Source organism: Harmonia axyridis, chromosome 4 (genome assembly GCF_914767665.1).
Source record: "Harmonia axyridis chromosome 4, icHarAxyr1.1, whole genome shotgun sequence".
Taxonomy (NCBI): Eukaryota; Metazoa; Arthropoda; class Insecta; order Coleoptera; family Coccinellidae; genus Harmonia; species Harmonia axyridis.
In genome coordinates, this window is record NC_059504.1 from 43302093 (window position 1) to 43320107 (window position 18015).

At 34.3% G+C, this 18015-nt stretch overlaps 1 protein-coding gene across 13 annotated transcripts in view; it reads left to right on the forward strand.

Annotated features, from left to right (window-relative positions):
• The window catches only part of LOC123678523 (tensin), a 320051-nt gene that overhangs the window by 147506 nt on the left and 154530 nt on the right, over positions 1–18015 (forward strand). The window contains exon 1 of one of the 13 annotated variants that reach the window (XM_045615592.1): positions 9960–10302. The exons of 9 other annotated variants lie outside the window; for them this stretch is intronic. In XM_045615592.1, the coding sequence (XP_045471548.1) occupies positions 10285–10302 (18 nt within the window). In that variant the 5' untranslated portion in view covers positions 9960–10284. Of the gene's footprint in view, positions 1–9959; positions 10303–18015 lie in introns of those variants that run through there. 3 more of the 13 variants (XM_045615579.1, XM_045615577.1, XM_045615590.1) reach the window with 3 other exon arrangements.

Consider the following 18015-nt stretch of genomic DNA (forward strand, 5'->3'; position numbering starts at 1 on the left):
CATTGGTAATCAATCATTTGATTTATTATAAGGTGACGTTAAAAATATCAAAATATGATTTATAAGATGATTAACTTTATTTTGTACATTATTGTTTGGATATTAGAAGAATTTGAATCAAAAGAAGATTGGAATGTCTTAATAATAATTGATTTGATTGTAGAAGAAATCACTGATTGCCTAGAATATCAGTTTTTGTCCACAGTGTTCAGGTTACACTACAAGTCTTTTTTGGGTCCATTCTCAAAAATAATTAACTTGAATCAGTAATTCCTCAGAATAATGAACATAGATAGAGGGAGCATATGTCATTTTCAGTTAGTAAATTTTGTTCCCAACATGAATGATCAAATTTGACATGAAGCGCGCGGAAATGAAAACATATCAGTGATACAATATTTCACTCAATTCGCAAGTTTCTCCAGAAAGAATACAATTCGTATGTCCTATAGTGGATTAAGGTTTCAAATTTACTCAAAATATATTGAAATAAATACCTAAATATATCAGAAATTCAGAAAACAAACTTCAAGCGCGCCAAACGACGTGAAACAGCCGATGACATTAGGAGAGCAAAAGTTGATAAAACTCGGATTTCAGCAGATAGATACAGAAAATAATAAATATTCTGCTTATTATAAATTCGACAATTAGAAAGAATGTCGGATTCCAAATATTCAAAATTGCATATTCAATCGGGAATTACGGAAATACTAATATATTTCATTCGATATAATAAAATATACATTCTTGGCGATATAGTAAAATTGTGGATTTGAGAATATATCACAATCCGACAACGTAATGTAACCATATTGGGGACATGTAAAAATTGCGTATACTCCCTCTATCTATGTTTATTTCTCTATGGTATAATAACCTATTTATTCCAAACATATCAAAGTTCCAACATTGATAAAAATCTCCTTTTATTACTAGTGAGTAGCAAAGAATAAGGTTGTAAATTTCAGAGAATAAAACGAAGAAATTCAAATACGTTTTTCTCTACCTTCCTTCCTTCTTTTCACCCCAGCCATGTATATTCCTCCTCTTATATTCCCAATAGTAATTCCATAACCAAATACGGAAACATACCTAAATAATCATTCACATTTTCAAGTTTCAATCTCGCAATGTTGACGAACGACCTTCTTACGTAGCTAGGTAGACAGCTTGGTTGAATTTGACATTGCTTGCGATCTTTTGTCGTCTTTCTCGGTAGAGTACAGTCCTTCATCAACTATATCTCACAAAAACTGGAATCTGGAGATGAGAGCTCGAGAAGTAGGTATTACCTAATAAGTGGCTTTGGGTAAACTGAGGATATTGACTTTCCCGTTGAGAACGGCACATGAATTCCGTAGAGATAGCCTAAGAGGAAAATTCTACATGCCAATATGTATGGTGATAAAATTGAGATCATTCCGATTTCAGCAGTAACCCCATCTCCGTTAGTACCAGCATCAATACTTCATCAGATTATATAGACGATTTCAGTGACCATTCGAACGTTTTCCAAAGACTTTTTTGTATATTGATGCATAAATTTCCCGCTCAAGACAGTTTCACTGACTTGCCAATGAGATTGCCTTCGGGAAAGATATACGTTTCGATGTTCAAATTGTGTTGTGAAATAAAAATTTTGAGTTAGTGAAGGGTGTTTTTTTTTAGAGCTATAGAACTTTAAATTGCAATAAAACAACGATGGATTATTCAATTGACATGAATTTTATTTATCCGCAAGATAGTCTTGTGGCATTACATTTTAAATATGAATTCTGGCATATGACCGCCACGGCTGGCTCGGATGTAGTCCAATCTGGACGTCCAATTTTCGATCACTTTTTCCAACATTTGTGGCTGTATATCGGCAATAACACGGCGAATGTTGTCTTTCAAATGGTCAAGGGTTTGTGGCTTATCCGCATAGACCAATGACTTCACATAGCCCCACAGAAAGTAGTCTAGCGGTGTTAAATCACAAGATCTTGGAGGCCAATTCACAGGTCCAAAACGTGAAATTAGGCGGTCACCAAACGTGTCTTTCAATAAATCGATTGTGGCACGAGCTGTGTGACATGTTGCGCCGTCTTGTTGGAACCAAAGCTCCTGGAAATCATGGTTGTTCAATTCAGGAATGAAAAAGTTAGTAATCATGGCTCTATACCGATCACCATTGATTGTAACGTTCTGGCCATCATCGTTTTTGAAGAAGTACGGACCAATGATTCCCCCAGCCCATAAACCGCACTAAACAGTCAGGTTTTCTGGATGTAACGGTGTTTCGACATACATTTGAGGATTAGCTTCACTCCAAATGCGGCAGTTTTGTTTGTTGACGTAGCCATTCAACCAGAAGTGCGCTTCATCGCTAAACAAAATAAAATGGACGTAGTGCGCTATACGTATTCCGCACAGAACCATTATTTTCGAAATAAAATTGCACTATTTGCAAGCGTTGTTCAGGCGTGAGTCTATGCATGATGAATTGCCAAACCAAACTGAGAATAAATCACTTGACAGCTGTTAAATCGGTCACCATCTTGAACAGTAATGCCAACTCAAAGTTATATACCTCGAAAAAAAAACACCCGTTATAAGTCACATTTGAATTGTTTTTTTTCTTTTTTTATTAAATGAACTTCATTAATGAATAATAAGTTTCCCTTGTAGTTGGCATCGCATTCGCATTCACTCTCATTATTATTATTTATGATTTATTGATTATTTATTTGAGAATAAACACATATTATTATCATTTTACTTCTTAGATGATGATCAATTTGGATAGAAAGAAGGATTTGAATATAGAATTCGTTGTCTAATGAGGGGATCTCAGAATCCCTCAGAGCTAAAAAAAAATGATTGGCACATTTTCGAGCTTTATTTTTGAGAGTAATTCTCTCAAAAAAATTAGGTGGAAACCGCAACCTCTTGAATTCGACTGTTCAAGCTATAAGAGAAAATTGTAAAATGGCATGAAATGAAAAGTTCTCATTACTTCTTCATTACTGCCTGTACAAATAAAAGAAAAACATTCTACAGGCACTTTTTCAGTAGAATTTGTTGGTTTTTTATTGTCATTGGTTTTGAAGTTATGATCCCAACTTGTGTTGTTTTGAATGTAGAGTCTTGAGCGAACCTAAATCGGAAAAAGTTTTGAGATTGATATTTTTAATTCGATACTTTGAAGGAATTAATAACTGCCTAAAAAGATGTACAGAGTTTTCCAATAAAAGATTTCATTATGAATAACTATCTGGACTGTTGTCTTTTTTGACACTGTCATTTTTTGACATTTGACAAGTTGAAACTACGACATCTCTAAGAATGGAACAATAAACGCTCCAACAACGCATTGAGACATTGAAATTCGTCGTGAAGTATCTACTCCGTCGACAATAGCGAAACTGGTGGAAAAAATTGAGTTTTTTGGGACAAGTTAGTGATGGTGAAAATCGAAACAGTCTGCGTTACTTAAAAAAATTGAGAATATTGCTAATGTAACCCGTAGTGTTGACGAAAACAATGTTTTGTCGATTACTCATCGATCTTGGGAGTTAGGCCGTGATTCGTGGTTTTTGATATTGATATTGACGCCTTTTTTTCAACAATACGGTGCTACGTGCCACATAAGCAACAAAACAATCGCCATTTTCCAAGAAAAGTTTTTTCTGGCCATGTTATTTCTCGAAGAGGTGATCACAAATGGCCACCGAGATATTGTGATTTAATCCCTTTGAACTTTTTCATTTGGGGTTTAGTTAAGGTCTACGAGTATGCCAATATACCACAATTGATTCTAGACCTTAAAAATGAAATTTGGTATTATTAAGGACATAAAGCTGCAAATGTGCGATTTGATCATGAAAAATTTTATGAAAAGGGTGCTCCAACTGTAGCCGGTGGCCATTTGGCTGATATAGCTCTCTTTCATTAATGGCATTACTTACTCTTCGACAAGAAATGTACATCAATTGATTTGTTTTAAAATGTACTTTTTTTTAATATCAAAATGAAATGTCTTATTGGAAAACCTAAACACTAAAAACTTCTTATCAATAAGTTTTTTTTCTTCATTTATGAGAACAATTTAGTTTAGTTCCGTAAATGTACCAAAAATTATGTTGGCCGTTCAAACTCAATAATATGGTATATGTATTGATGAAAATTCAATAAGTAATAGGTTTTTATACTATATTTTTTTGATCATAATGGTGGTTATAACTGGTTGTGGATAAAAGTTGAAAGAATATAACGATACCTATTCCGGACAATACTAGTATGTTCTTCATTCATTAATAAAACTTTAGTAAACTCAAGTCAAGATAAAATAAATAAAAAATACATAAAACAAACAGTCAGATGAGTATTTGTCTTTAGGGTGGTGAAACAGATGTAATAAGAAAAATATTGATCGAGGTAATAGAAGTGAAATATGAATGTGAGGAAAATGAGGAAGATACTGGTGCATTATTTTTCAATATTTGAAAATTTCAGTCACAAGTCATTCGAAAAAATTGGTTATTTTCTGAGAAAAATTAATATCACATGTAATCTTTTATTGTTAATATTTTTTTTTTCAATCAAATAGGTTCAAACCTACAGTTCATGTATTTTGTGAATCATATATCAATGCCTAAATCAAATACGAGAAACAGACCAAAAATCCGATGGATTTCAATCCACCTAACATGCAATACACTCCTATACTCAGCTCCGGTATAAACATGTATGGCTGCGTTTGGAAACTAATAAACTCTTCTATTCAAGTGCAAAGTCATGCGAAGGCATTGACTTTACTCTGGTTTCGAAAAATGCCAGTCTAGCCGTGCATTGTGCTCTTGGAGGTCAAGATGACGATGCTAACAATATGAGATTTATGTTTTAAACATGCGATTGTTTACACATTTACTTGCCTAAGGTTTATCTGCATGATAGTATTTGCGAATTTGTTCGTATTTCGCAAGGAATTTGAATTGCATAGATGACTAAAATTTGAGTGGATTAAGGTTTTTTTCATTTCATGAAGAGAAACCATTTAGGTCGTCGATATAGACATAATTGTTTTCAGTAGATATATTGACCACTTTCATACAGAAAAAAAAATTCTATTCTGGATTATACATTGTGATCATAATTCATAATTAATATTCAAACATTAACCACAAATAATGCCAAGAAACTGTTTCATTTCGGAGGGTACCTCCTAAAAAACTATAAGGTGTAGGAAACCCTAATAATGATAGTTTCGAAATTATTCATTCAATATTCAATAAGATATAGAAATACTGAAATAAGAAAGTTTTCGGTAATTATTTGTAGCTAATGTTTGAATTGAAATTTTCTTATCTGTATAGAAATAGCCAAAACAAAACAAAAAGAAAACATTGGGTGTTTTTTTTTCGAGGTATATGGCTTTAAGATGGCGACCGATTTAACAGCTGTTAGATGATTTATTCTCAGTTTAGTTTGGCAATAGACTCAGGCCTGAACAACGCTTGCAAATAGTGCAATTTTATTTCGAAAATAATGGTTCTGTGCGGAATACGTATCGCGCACTACGTCCATTTTATTTTGTTTAGCGATGAAGCGCACTTCTGGTTGAATGGCTACGTCAACAAACAAAACTGCCGCATTTGGAGTGAAGCTAATCCTCAAGTGTATGTCGAAACACCGTTACATCCAGAAAAACTGACTGTTTGGTGCGCTTTATGGGCTTGTGGAATCACTTCTCCAAAAATGATGATGACCAGAACGTTACAGTCAATGGTGATCGGTATAGAGCCATGATCACTAACTTTTTCATTCCTAAATTGAACAACCATGATGTCCAGGAGCTGTGGTTCCAACAAGACGGCGCAACATGTCACACAGCTCGTGCCACAATCGATTTATTGAAAGACACGTTTGGTGACCGCCTAATTTCACGTTTTGGACCTTGAATTGGCCTCCAAGATCTTGTGATTTAATACCGTCCTTGGTCTATGCGGATAAGCCACAAACCCTTGATCATTTGGAAGACAACATTCGTCGTGTTTTTGCCGATATACGGCCACAAATGTTGCAAAATGTCATCGAAAATTGGACGTCCAGATTGGACTACATCCAAGCCAGCCGTGGCGGTCATATACCAGAAATCATATTTAAAATATAATGCCACAAGATTATCTTGCGGATAAATAAAATTCATGTCAATCGAATAATCCATCGTTGTTTTATTGCAATTTAAAGTTCTATAGCTCTAAAAAACACCCTTTACTTATATGCAATATTGTAATATTGGAATGTATCATGAAAGTCCTAGTTCCTTCATTACGTTTCCCATAGTCAACTTCAATCAAGGTAATTTATTATGAAAAAAAATTGTCGCTTAGGGTACCTACACAATATGGTAATATCGATATTGGAAATCGAACATCAGGGAACCCAATCGCCCTAATTCTAGTAAATTCAAATTTTATCTTTGGCCTTCGATGATTCGCAGCTTGTTAAAAACCAACCAAAATATTTTATTTGACATCGGATCAAACACGTGAATCACGCGAGAAATGATAGAATATATCGACAATAAAAAAGTATTATCAGCTATTTCATTGCATATTCAATACTCTTATCACATTTCCTGATATCAAAACTTGCGGTATAAGTAAATCCTAGTCAGCCCGTTTGGCTACACTCTTTTGGATTTTGCGAATTATCTAATTAACCTATTTTGATACAGATTTGGTAGGAATGAATTTCTTTCAACTAGAGATTTTAATGAATTCTAGGATGGGTGCCTATTGTTTATGTCAATGTCTATTTTGATGTTCGCTGATGATTTGAAGTTCTTCTGTAGGAAGAAATTGGTGATGTTCTTCCATTTTTAGGATAAGTTTTTTTCTCATAATGTTTTTGGTAATTTCTTGTTGTATTTTGGAGTTATATTTTTCTGTAATTGGGTAATTTAACTTGTTGGAAAATGAAGGCTTAATCTCATGAACCAGATCTTCTTGTTGTGTATACACACAAGTTTTCATTCGAGTTGTGTATTTGTTTCAAAGAAATTTCAGCTTTACCCATTTGTTTGTGGTTTTTATTTGAGAGAGAAGTTCTATATTAATATGTTAAATAATCATTCACATGTTCATGCCCGAATTTAATAGTATTGTATCATCATAACTCCTGTTCTATATAAAATAACCTACAACAATGACGTTTTAATACATCATATTCCTTATAATACGGACAACAATTATCTGATCTCTAATAGGCTAATAATAATCTAATAAATGGGGAAAGCGCTGACATGAAGTCACGATCATTTGAGCTTTCGTATTCATGCGCCACTTGCTCTTTTGGAGATCGCAAAACTAAAGAAGTAATTAGATGTGGTATCCATGGATGTAATTTACGCAAGAATGAACGATCGCTAAGAAGCTCCCGACTTCACGTCAGTGCTCTCCTCATTTCATTTCAGATATTTTGCTCAAAATTTCTATGGTTGTAACGTCATTATTGACAGGAAAATTTGCAAGAAGTTTGCAAATTGATATTCTTCTTAATACACGCAATTTGAACTGGGTAGGAACAGTTGTCAATGAAACATTAAATTTTTGTTTTTTGATATTTTTTTAACTTTTCATGGTTCTTGTTGCGTCTTTTGCATCTGGATTTGCATCATCATCCTTATAAGTTCAGCACAATAAATAAAGTCAGCTGACCTTGGAATGTGTAGAGCCTATGCCGATAGAGTGCTTGAAAAACAACGTTTAGATGACAATTTTTCTCATAAAATTCTCTTCAGTGATGAGGCCAATTTTTCATTCGGTGGCTACATCAACAAGCAGAATTGTGAAGTATGGGGCAGTGAAATTTTTCATATACATAACTGGAGACCATTACATCTACAAAAAATCAAAAATCACTGTATGGTGTGCAACTTGGTCTGTTGAAGTGATTGGCCAGTATTTCTTTGAAATTGAGGATTAAAGATTTGTCCTGAAATAAATTATATGAAATTGAAAAAGACAAGACCGGTTTCGGCTTTATCGTGAGAAAAATTCCCAAGACTTTACTTTATTGATTCTTAGAGGTGAATTAGTCTCCAATATCTTGTCATTTGTTGGTGAGATATTACCAGAAATGTGCCGGTGAGTGATCCAAAATTACCCCAAAAGGATCGAGTCCTGTGAGAGATCACGCGGAGATTTAAATGATGATGTATACCACACATAATGGTCAGGTTCAAGCATTACAGGGACAGAACTATTCAGAGGGGCACTACAGGGATATCAAAAAACTTTAAAAATACAGGGTGGCTTATATTCTTGAAAGTTGCGTTATTTAGGGATGGTATAAACAGATCCAAAATATCTCCAATGGTTTCCGTGATATCTCGATAAAACTAATGATGGAGATTTCATTTTTTTTGTATAACTCATTTGTTTTTGAAGATAACTTTTTTTCTTTGGTTCTCCTTATGGGGTGATAAAGAGAAAATTACGAATTCAACAATGTATCACACTCTAAAAAAAAAAACCGATTGTAGCTATGCAAATTTGAACTTCCTTGGTGCAAGAATTGTCAAATAAATTTGTTGATAGTTGGTATGTGAAACCACCACTTGAGTTTTTAAAATTAAGACATTCTCAGTTGTACGCTATGTAAAGTGTTGGTATCAGCCATGCTTATGTAATTAACAGGACGTTACTTATCAAACAGGATTCAAGTTTTTACAAAACTCAAGTGATGGTTTCACATAACAACTGAACAAGGTAACAAGTTATTTGACAATTTTTACAACAGCCTACTACTTAAACAGAAAATAAGAAGGAAGTTCAAATTTGCGTAGCCAGACTCGATATTTTTGTAGGGTGTGATACATTGTTGAATTCGTATTTTTTTTCTTGATCCCCTCATAAGGAGAACCAATATGGCGTCCATAAGAATAAAATTGACTATCGCGTCTCTGAGACAATGCAACACAGAAAAAATCTGACGACACCATTAGAATCTCTATATTGGATAATGACTACAAACCGAATTTCGTGAAGTTATCTCCAGAAACAAATGAGTTATAAAACAGAAAATGGGTTATAAAACAGAAAAGAAAATCTCGATTTTTAGTTTTTTCGAGATATCAGGGAAACCATTGGAGATATTTTGGATCTGTTCACACCAACACACTCATCTCTGAATAACGCAACTTTTTTGTGACAAAAGCCACCCAGTATTTCTGACGGTATTCGACATCCCTGTAGTGCCCCTCTAAATAGTTTCAATCCTGTATATTGAAATGAACTTAAGTTTGATCGATATTCTAATTGAAAGATTGTTTAATTCACGTTTATTTTCGGAACCACAAAATGGATAACCCTTCACTTGAGAGGAGTTTATACCACGTGTCTTTCTCGTAATCTGCCAAAGTTCAACTACTCCTGTCTTCTCAGCTCTATTGAGTTTTCACCACTTTTTAGGTTGAGTAAATCTCTGATTTACCGTCTTTTCTACCACATGCAAGAATTCAAAATACGTTTTTACATCTTCATTATTAATTTCAGAAAAATCGCATTTTCAGCCATCGACAAGACTTTTTGTATAATATTTTTATGTGAAAATTCATAAAAAATTGATATTTGTTGGGAAAGTTATTTCAAGCATATATTTTTTTCAGAAAAAAATCATCTCATTCTTTTTTTATTCAAAAAGAATTTATACAAAAAGGACTTTCCGCAAAGACGAACTGTCTAAAATGAATAAGAGTGCAAACCTCATATAAATTAATGGTCTTTAGCGTATAATAAAACGTTTTCTATTTTGAATTGATCGCTGAAACGGTATAGACCCCTCTTAATTATCGTAACTTCGATCGGGTTGAACTTAAACCGAGTGGCGCCGATATGGGAAATAGAACCCAGGTGAAGATATTAAAAATCCGAATCGTTGATAAGGAGCCCGAAACGGAACAACACAGTTCACGATAGCGCTCCATCAAGTATCCTTTCCAGCCTCCTTTCGGCCGAATAGGTGTCTACACCGTAAAGTAACGTACCGAAGGATCGATTGTTGACGAGTTCGAATACGCGACTTTGCGATGTTTTATTCGCGCTTCCGCGAACTCCAGGGACTCAGATTATACTTTTCCGGCCGGTAGGCGAGCGAAATCGACGCGAAAAAGGTGGAAAATTGATTTTTCCCGCGGGAATTACGGGTATTGGATATCATTGGTAGCGTATGTGTTGTGTGTTGTGCAGTGAGTGGGGTTTGGAGTGAATTATTCGTTTTTATGACGCACCTGTGATGGGGACATTTTTTTATGTAAGTTTTATTTTGCTCGTATTTGATTTTTATAATTCGCAATTATCACCTAGATGGTGCCACTTAATATATTCCACTCACGAGTGCGGTTATATTTCTCTTCGGAAATCATTTCTCAATTTGAATTAATCCTATTGTAGTTTGAAAAATAAGGAACAACAAATTGAAAAAGTAAGGTTTTCAAATTAGAATTTCAAATTTTAATTGAGAACTCAATATCATGCTAATGCAGTTGCTTCAATTATTAATATCAACCATAGTGTAATAAACATAGATAGAGGGAGTATACACAATTTTTACATGTCCCCAACATGGTTAGATTAAGATGTCGAATTGTGATATATTTTCAAATCCAAAATTTTACTATATTATATTATTATGAATGCATATTATATTGAATGAAATATATTTATCTGATAAATGCAAATTTTAAGATTTAAAATACGATATTATTCCTAATTGTCGAATTTATAATCAGCAGAATATTTATTATTTTCTGTATCTACATGCTGAAATCCAAGGTTTGGCAACTTTTGCTCTACTAGTATTATCGGTTGTTTCACGTGGCGCGCTTAAAGTTTATTTTCTGAATTTCTGATATATTTGAGTATTTACATATTTCAATATATTTGGAGTTGATATGAAACGTTGATTCACTATTATTATATGGAACATAGGAATTGCGTTCTTTGTGGAGAAACTCGCCAATTTAGTGAAATATCATATCACTGATATGTTTTCATTTCCGCGCGCTTCATGCCAAATTTGATAGTTCATGTTGGGGACAAAATTTACTTAATGAAAATGACATATGCTGCCTCTATCTATGTTTATTACCCTGAGATATCAACTAATCACCAAAAACAGCAATATTTCTTTTTCCAATCTAGTTTCAGATTTCTTATCAAGAGTAATTCATGAGATGGCTTCAAGACAGATTTTGATTTATAAACACACCGGCAAAATAAGGGGAACAGAAAAATCCCAATGAAGTTTGTAGATCATTTTCTCTTGAACCGATTTCAGATATTTTTATTTTAACTTGTAGCTGGATTAATCGGCCACATAACTGTTCCTTTTTTATACTTCCTTTTTTTGTTATATACAGGGGAAAACAAAAAAATGAAAGGTAAGTTAGATTCAGAACACCCTTTTGAGAGAAATTACAGCACTTCATATAGTATTGAACGAGGAATTGTTTTGAATCGCAATCTCTATCAAGGAATCAGTTCACTGGGTGTTCTGAATAAAACCTTACTTTCCATTTTTTTTGTTCACCCCTATATATAACAAAAAGGAAGTAAAAAAAGGAAGTATAAAAAAGGACGTCATCTGAACATTTATGTTCCCAATGAATCAAGGTCCAAAAATATTATTCCTAAGAATGGCCAAAGGGTTCAAGAGAAAATTAACTATGCACAAACTTCGTTGAGATTTTGTCCGGATCATATCATATTTTCATGTGAGATAAAATTTTGAACAACATTCCTAATTATAATGAAATCCAAATAGGGTTTTTTAATTTTTTTGAAGACTTTACCTCCAAATTTCTGAATAAAATTTAGTAGCGCGATTTTCTATTGAAAATGAAAAAATTTGCCCATGCAAACGTAGATCGACATGTCTCTGTTGTTATTGGCATTTGGTTCTTGTCATCCATTACCATAAATTCATATTATGAATGACCAAAATGTCCCCATCATTGCTGTACCAATGATCTGTTGTGATTTGCTCGTAGGAGGAAATAGACTAATCCAATTTTTCTAAATCCCCACAATGGAGCTCTTATTCTGAATAGAATCAGAACAATGAAGTCATAAATACGAGGTAAACAATAGTTTGGTAAACACAATCCATTATTATGACTTATGATTATCGTTGCTCTATTTCTCTGCCCTTCCAGATCAGCAAATTGAGTGAAGTCGTATAATAGTAATAATTCAAATGAGGGAAACATTTCAACATATCGGTCTTTCTTGGTAAATCATAATAATTTCATCTTCGACGAGGTCATACAGAACGCAACATTTGAAAAAGTGAAAATCAATAATATCTTTAAAATATAGGATATTCCTGAGCATTGAAAAAGATTTCTTGTCGTAGCCAATTTTTTGTTTCCTAAGAAAACAAGAAGCGCCGCTGGCCGAGTAATTGCATTTGAACTATATCAGACGCACTGTCTGTGTCTCAGAGGGCTAGCAAGCACCAATGTATATTTAGCACGAAAAAAGTTAGATAAATTCAGAAAATTCGTGATATTTCTGTATTTTCGATAGACGCGGCAACGTCGTTATTTTCATGTGAGAAGGACCAGTACTGGACCACCTGTACGATTCCAGCAAATATCAAATAACTTGTTGAGACTTCGAAGGGTACCTTCCTCTCAACTGCGAAAACTGAGATCCACAGTTTGTTCAAAATGAAAATGATGAAAAATTCGTAGAGTTGCGGAAAACTCGGAAAAGGTTTATTCCATTTCCACCAATTTTAAACGGCATGCAACTGAAAAAACTTCAGGGGGTTGATATTTTTTTCCTTGACCGATTCCAAAGGTTTATTATTAAAAATAATATACTAAAAGATCTAACGATGCCAAAAGTACCGCACTTTTCTGCATGCATCAATGTTTTTCCCGCATGAATGGATAGTCCCTTTCCTCTTAAATCCTGCAATTTTGCTTATTACATAGGCGTACAACTCTGCTTCCGCCGTTTTTTGTTTCCGAAATTCGAGGCTTTATTGTAAAAAAATGGTTATACAGATACGATTCAAAGTATTGTCCAACGAATCCCGCGTTGAAAAAACTGGTCATCTTTTGAAGGGATCAACAAACCGATCAAATTTTTCACTTCTCTTTAAGACAGGAAGTGCTGGTCAGTCAGACCGTGTGCCATTGATCGAAACAAGTGAAAAACCAAGGAAGCAACGTCTGAAGAATACGGTGGGTTTGGTAGAAATTCTCATTTCAAGGTTTCCAAGTAAATCCTGACCACTTTCGCAATATGGGATCGAGCATTGTCATGCTGTAAAATCACTTTATCATCTCTTTTTGTATTGCGGACGTTTGTCTTTCAATGCTCGGCTCGAACACATCAATTGCGTTCAATAACGATCGCCTGTGATTGTTTCAGTCGGTTTTAACAACTCATAATACAGTTCCTCGGACTGAACACATCAAATACTGAACATGACCTTGGAACCGTGACCATAAGGTTTGGCCGTCGACGTGGAAGCATGACCGAGATATCCCCATGATTTTCTGCTCTTGAGATTATCGTAATGAAGCGATTTTGTCACAATGCGATGCAGAAATCCCTTTCTCCCAGGTATTTGAGAGCATTCGATGAGTCTCAGCCGCAAAATTCTTCATATTAAAGCAGAAAATTAAAACCTCCTGCAAATAACGAGAATTTGGTTCGTAAGCTGATATGTTTAATCGAATATTTCCCTCCTGTCAAAAATTCTATGCATATGGAGAACAATTATCGAAAATTACAGCATTGTAGGAAGTCAAACAGCACTGCGATTATTTTTCTGTTCATAGATGCATAGTTTCTATGCATCTTACACAGTTCTAATATATGGCAATTCCATTCTAAATCAGTTTGACAAGTAATGTAACAGTTTATTCGGGAAATATTCCCCTCCACCTTCGGTGTCGGGCTCTTTCTCCAAAAATGAAAATGAACTCATGCAGTTTTTATGACAACACGCTGTCATGCAAAATTATCGAATAATATTTCGATGGCGTTATGTTCACAAATACCTAACTAATATATGACATCTACGATCTATTCATTTCGACTTCCACTTACCGCTACAGCCATCTATTGCAAAACGGCGGAAGCAAAGTTGTACACCTTATGGCAATTTGAGTAAAAAGGAATAACATGACTGAACATGGCAGTAAGATGAAAAGACATTACCTAAACTATCGAAATCACGATAATGATGTATTTATTAGGAAATAAACCAGTATGCTTCTCTTCAAAGGTTGATTAATATTTTACGATTAATTAGGATAAGCACATTTTGACTTATTTCCAACATATTTTATTCATTATTGCTTTACTTTTGGAATGAAAAAAAATTTGGTCTACGATTTCATAATTTTCAGGAAATTCTGAATAATAAATAATTCTGAATAATTGTCTGTGGTTCTGTGTATCTTTGGAACTTCTACAATTCTCATCCGATTTTGATGAAATTTCATATGGGTATTCAGTTTGGTATTGAATTTGAATTTGTGGTACTGGTCTGATGTAGGTCCAAAATTGGTCGAAATGTCCATATCGAGTAGTTGGTGATGTCAAAAATTTTGTGCGTGGAATTATTTCATCCAAGGGCGTAAATTTATTTCCACATCTTTCAACAACATTACAAATTATTTCTTCCACTTGATCGATCATGTCTCTTATAACTTGCACGAAATTCACGCTGAGTTGCCTTTAAAGAGCTTTCGTTTTGATACTAAAGTTCAATGATTTCGAAACTCTGGTGTCAAATTAATGTTCCATGTTTCCATGTTTTGTAAGAACCTCACCTACAAAACTGTTGGATAATTATTTGTCACATGCAACATTGTCGCTCATATTTCACTACATTATGAAATTCCAAAGCGCTAATTGGACCACCCTTTGAGTAGATTTCTAATTTAAAAATAGTCGGAACAGAATTCAATTGAAAATTGGCAGATGAGCATCAAGTTCGCAAAAGTATCCAACGTGATTTTTCTATTTTTCTTTTTCTCGTGAAGTTTATAATTTCACGTCGTTACGCCTTTCGATTCTTCTGACCCCAATCTTCCTCACATTCATTAACCCAAATAAGCAGTTGGACGATCATAAATCATTCAATCATGAAATTCAAGGTGGTATTATCCTTTCCTGAAGGAATTATCGTCGAAATTTTCGCTGCATCATATACCTGACTATCGTGAGTTATATCTGCTAGTAACGCAAGGAAAATGAGATTTGCATCGATTTTCTATTAGGAGACACAAATCGTGACCTCTCAGAAGTTTCGATAAGATTGAGAATTGGGGCAGACCAGGTGAGGAGTAACTCCTTCACTTTACTAAATGAGTGCAGCTATTCTGGGTTGAACTGATAAACTAAGGTCAAGATCTTAGCGGAAAAATATTACTCGCCTGTATACTCAGGGCTGAGCTGCATAATCTACACGCAAGGTAATCAGCTTCTGTTCAGAACACAATATTCTCAACCTCAAAATGTTCAAAATGATTTTGAGTTTTTTTCAATTTTATCGCTCGATTTGTAGATCTCAAAATTCATGATTCGTCACGTTATGCTTCAAAGAAAAAAACAATTGCGATCGATTTTTGCACCAAATTTTATATACCTACATATATGCTTTCAAGAAGAACAAATTAACTTCATTTCAAACAATGAAGCATTGGTAGATAAATATCAGTAGGTATTAGCAGAGAAAATGTGAACGCGGCATCATACATTTTAGCGTATGATACAAGAGCACAGATAAAAATCTCAGCAAAAACTCTACCTCCCCATATAGGTGTAGAGATTAGTTTTTGTAACGGGTGTTTTTTTCGAGGTATGTACCTAACTTTAAGTTGGCATTACTGTTCAAGATGGCGACCGATTTATCAGCAGTCAAGTGATTTCTTCTCAGTTTGGTTTGGCAATTCATCATAAATAGACTCACGCCTGAACAACGCTTGCAAATAGTGCAATTTCATTTTGAAAATAATGGTTCTGTGCGAAATACGTATCGCGCACTACGTCCATTTTATTTTGTTTAGCGATGAAGCGCACTTCTGGTTGAATGGCTACGTCAACAAACAAAACTGCCGCATTTGGAGTGAAGCTAATCCTCAAGTGTATGTCGAAACACCGTTACATCCAGAAAAACTGACTGTTTGGTGCGCTTTATGGGCTGGTGGAATCATTGGTCCGTACTTCTCCAAAAACGATGATGGCTAGAACGTTACAGTCAATGGTGATCGGTATAGAGCCATGATTACTAACGTTTTTATTCCTGAATTGAACAACCATGATGTCCAGGAGCTGTGGTTCCAACAAGACGGCGCAACATGTTATACAGCTCGTGTCACAATAGATTTATTGAAAAACACGTTGGTGACCGCCTAATATCACGTTTTGGACCTGTGAATTGGCCTACAAGATCTTGTGATTTAACACCGTTAGACTACTTTCTGTGGGGCTATGTAAAGTCATTGGTCTATGCGGATAAGCCACAAACCCTTGACCATTTGGAAGACAACATTCGCCGTGTTATTGCCGATATACGGCCACAAATGTTGGAAAAAGTAATCGCATCGAAAATTGGACTTCCAGATTGGACTACATCCGAGACAGCCGTGGCGGTCATATGCCAGAAATCATATTCAAAATGTAATGCCACAAGATTATCTTGCGGATAAATAAAATTCATGTCAATCGAATAATCCATCGTTGTTTTATTGCAATTTAAAGTTCTATAGCTCTAAAAAAAACACCCTTTAGGTGTAGAGATTAGTTTTTGTACTTGCTCAGAGAATGAACAGAAAATATTTATATTGAAGGGCTTCTTTTTCAACCAAACAAAATCTTTTGTATATCCTTCCTTTTCACCAAAAGTTAACGACGCATATAATCATAATTGAATCTTAAATCAAAAAGAAAAGAACAAGGAAGCAATAATAGATGTAATAGTTTTCATTATATAGATTTTAAGTTAGCCACCCATTCTAAAAAAGTTTATGTTTATTTATCTACTGGACTATATCTGGGATGTAAGATATAATTGAAAATATGTTCGGGTAAAAATGAAATTTTTCCCAAGATTTCTTGAGTGAGACCTGTCTACGAATATGAGGCGGAAGTGATAGCACTGGTATCCAATGTAAAGGTGTAGATCTAATAGGTCCACTGATAATTCTCATAAAAACATTAAACTGTGCATCAATTTTATAAACCTGAGCACTATTAAACCAAACAAAACAACAGTATTTAGCAGCAGGAAAAAACAAGGCCAAAGCTGCCGTACTAAAAGTGCTGGTATCAGCATCTCATAAAGAACAAGCTAATTTCTGAAGCATATTATCCCTCGACTTCAATTTCATACCAAATATAATGGAAAAAGTTTCGAATTATATACATTCTGAAACTATGGAAATATTCCAAAACTCCACGAGAACTGAGCATCTCCATATAAGAATGATTAAATCTGAAAATATATGAAACAAATTAAGGAAAAATGAAAAACAATCAAGATAGATATAAATCTTGGATCACTAAGATTGTTTAAGATAAAGATGATGCATACTGCCTTCATATATTTCTGTTACGTTGCCTTCTGATTAAGTAAAGATTTCAATGCTCTGGGTGTATACGAGTACAAAATAATGTCAATGTTGAATATTTGCTCACCTCTTCTTCCACATTTGAATCGTGCAAATGTTATATTTAATCTGGAGTTCATAGAATGAGTTTGTTATTGAGTTCAAGGTTTAACCAGAAATAATTTGCATGTTGGTCAGGATTCTAGGTTTTGATATCGTAGGAGTTGTTAGCATTACATTCTTCGCAATATTTCTTTCTCAGTATTTTCTGTCTATAATTCTGCGTGCTTTCCATTTTATACAAGGCCAGTGTTGGGTAGGGTCTTCATCCGGATGGGTGACCTATTTTCATACACATACCTACTTTAAGTACAATTTGACATATCGTC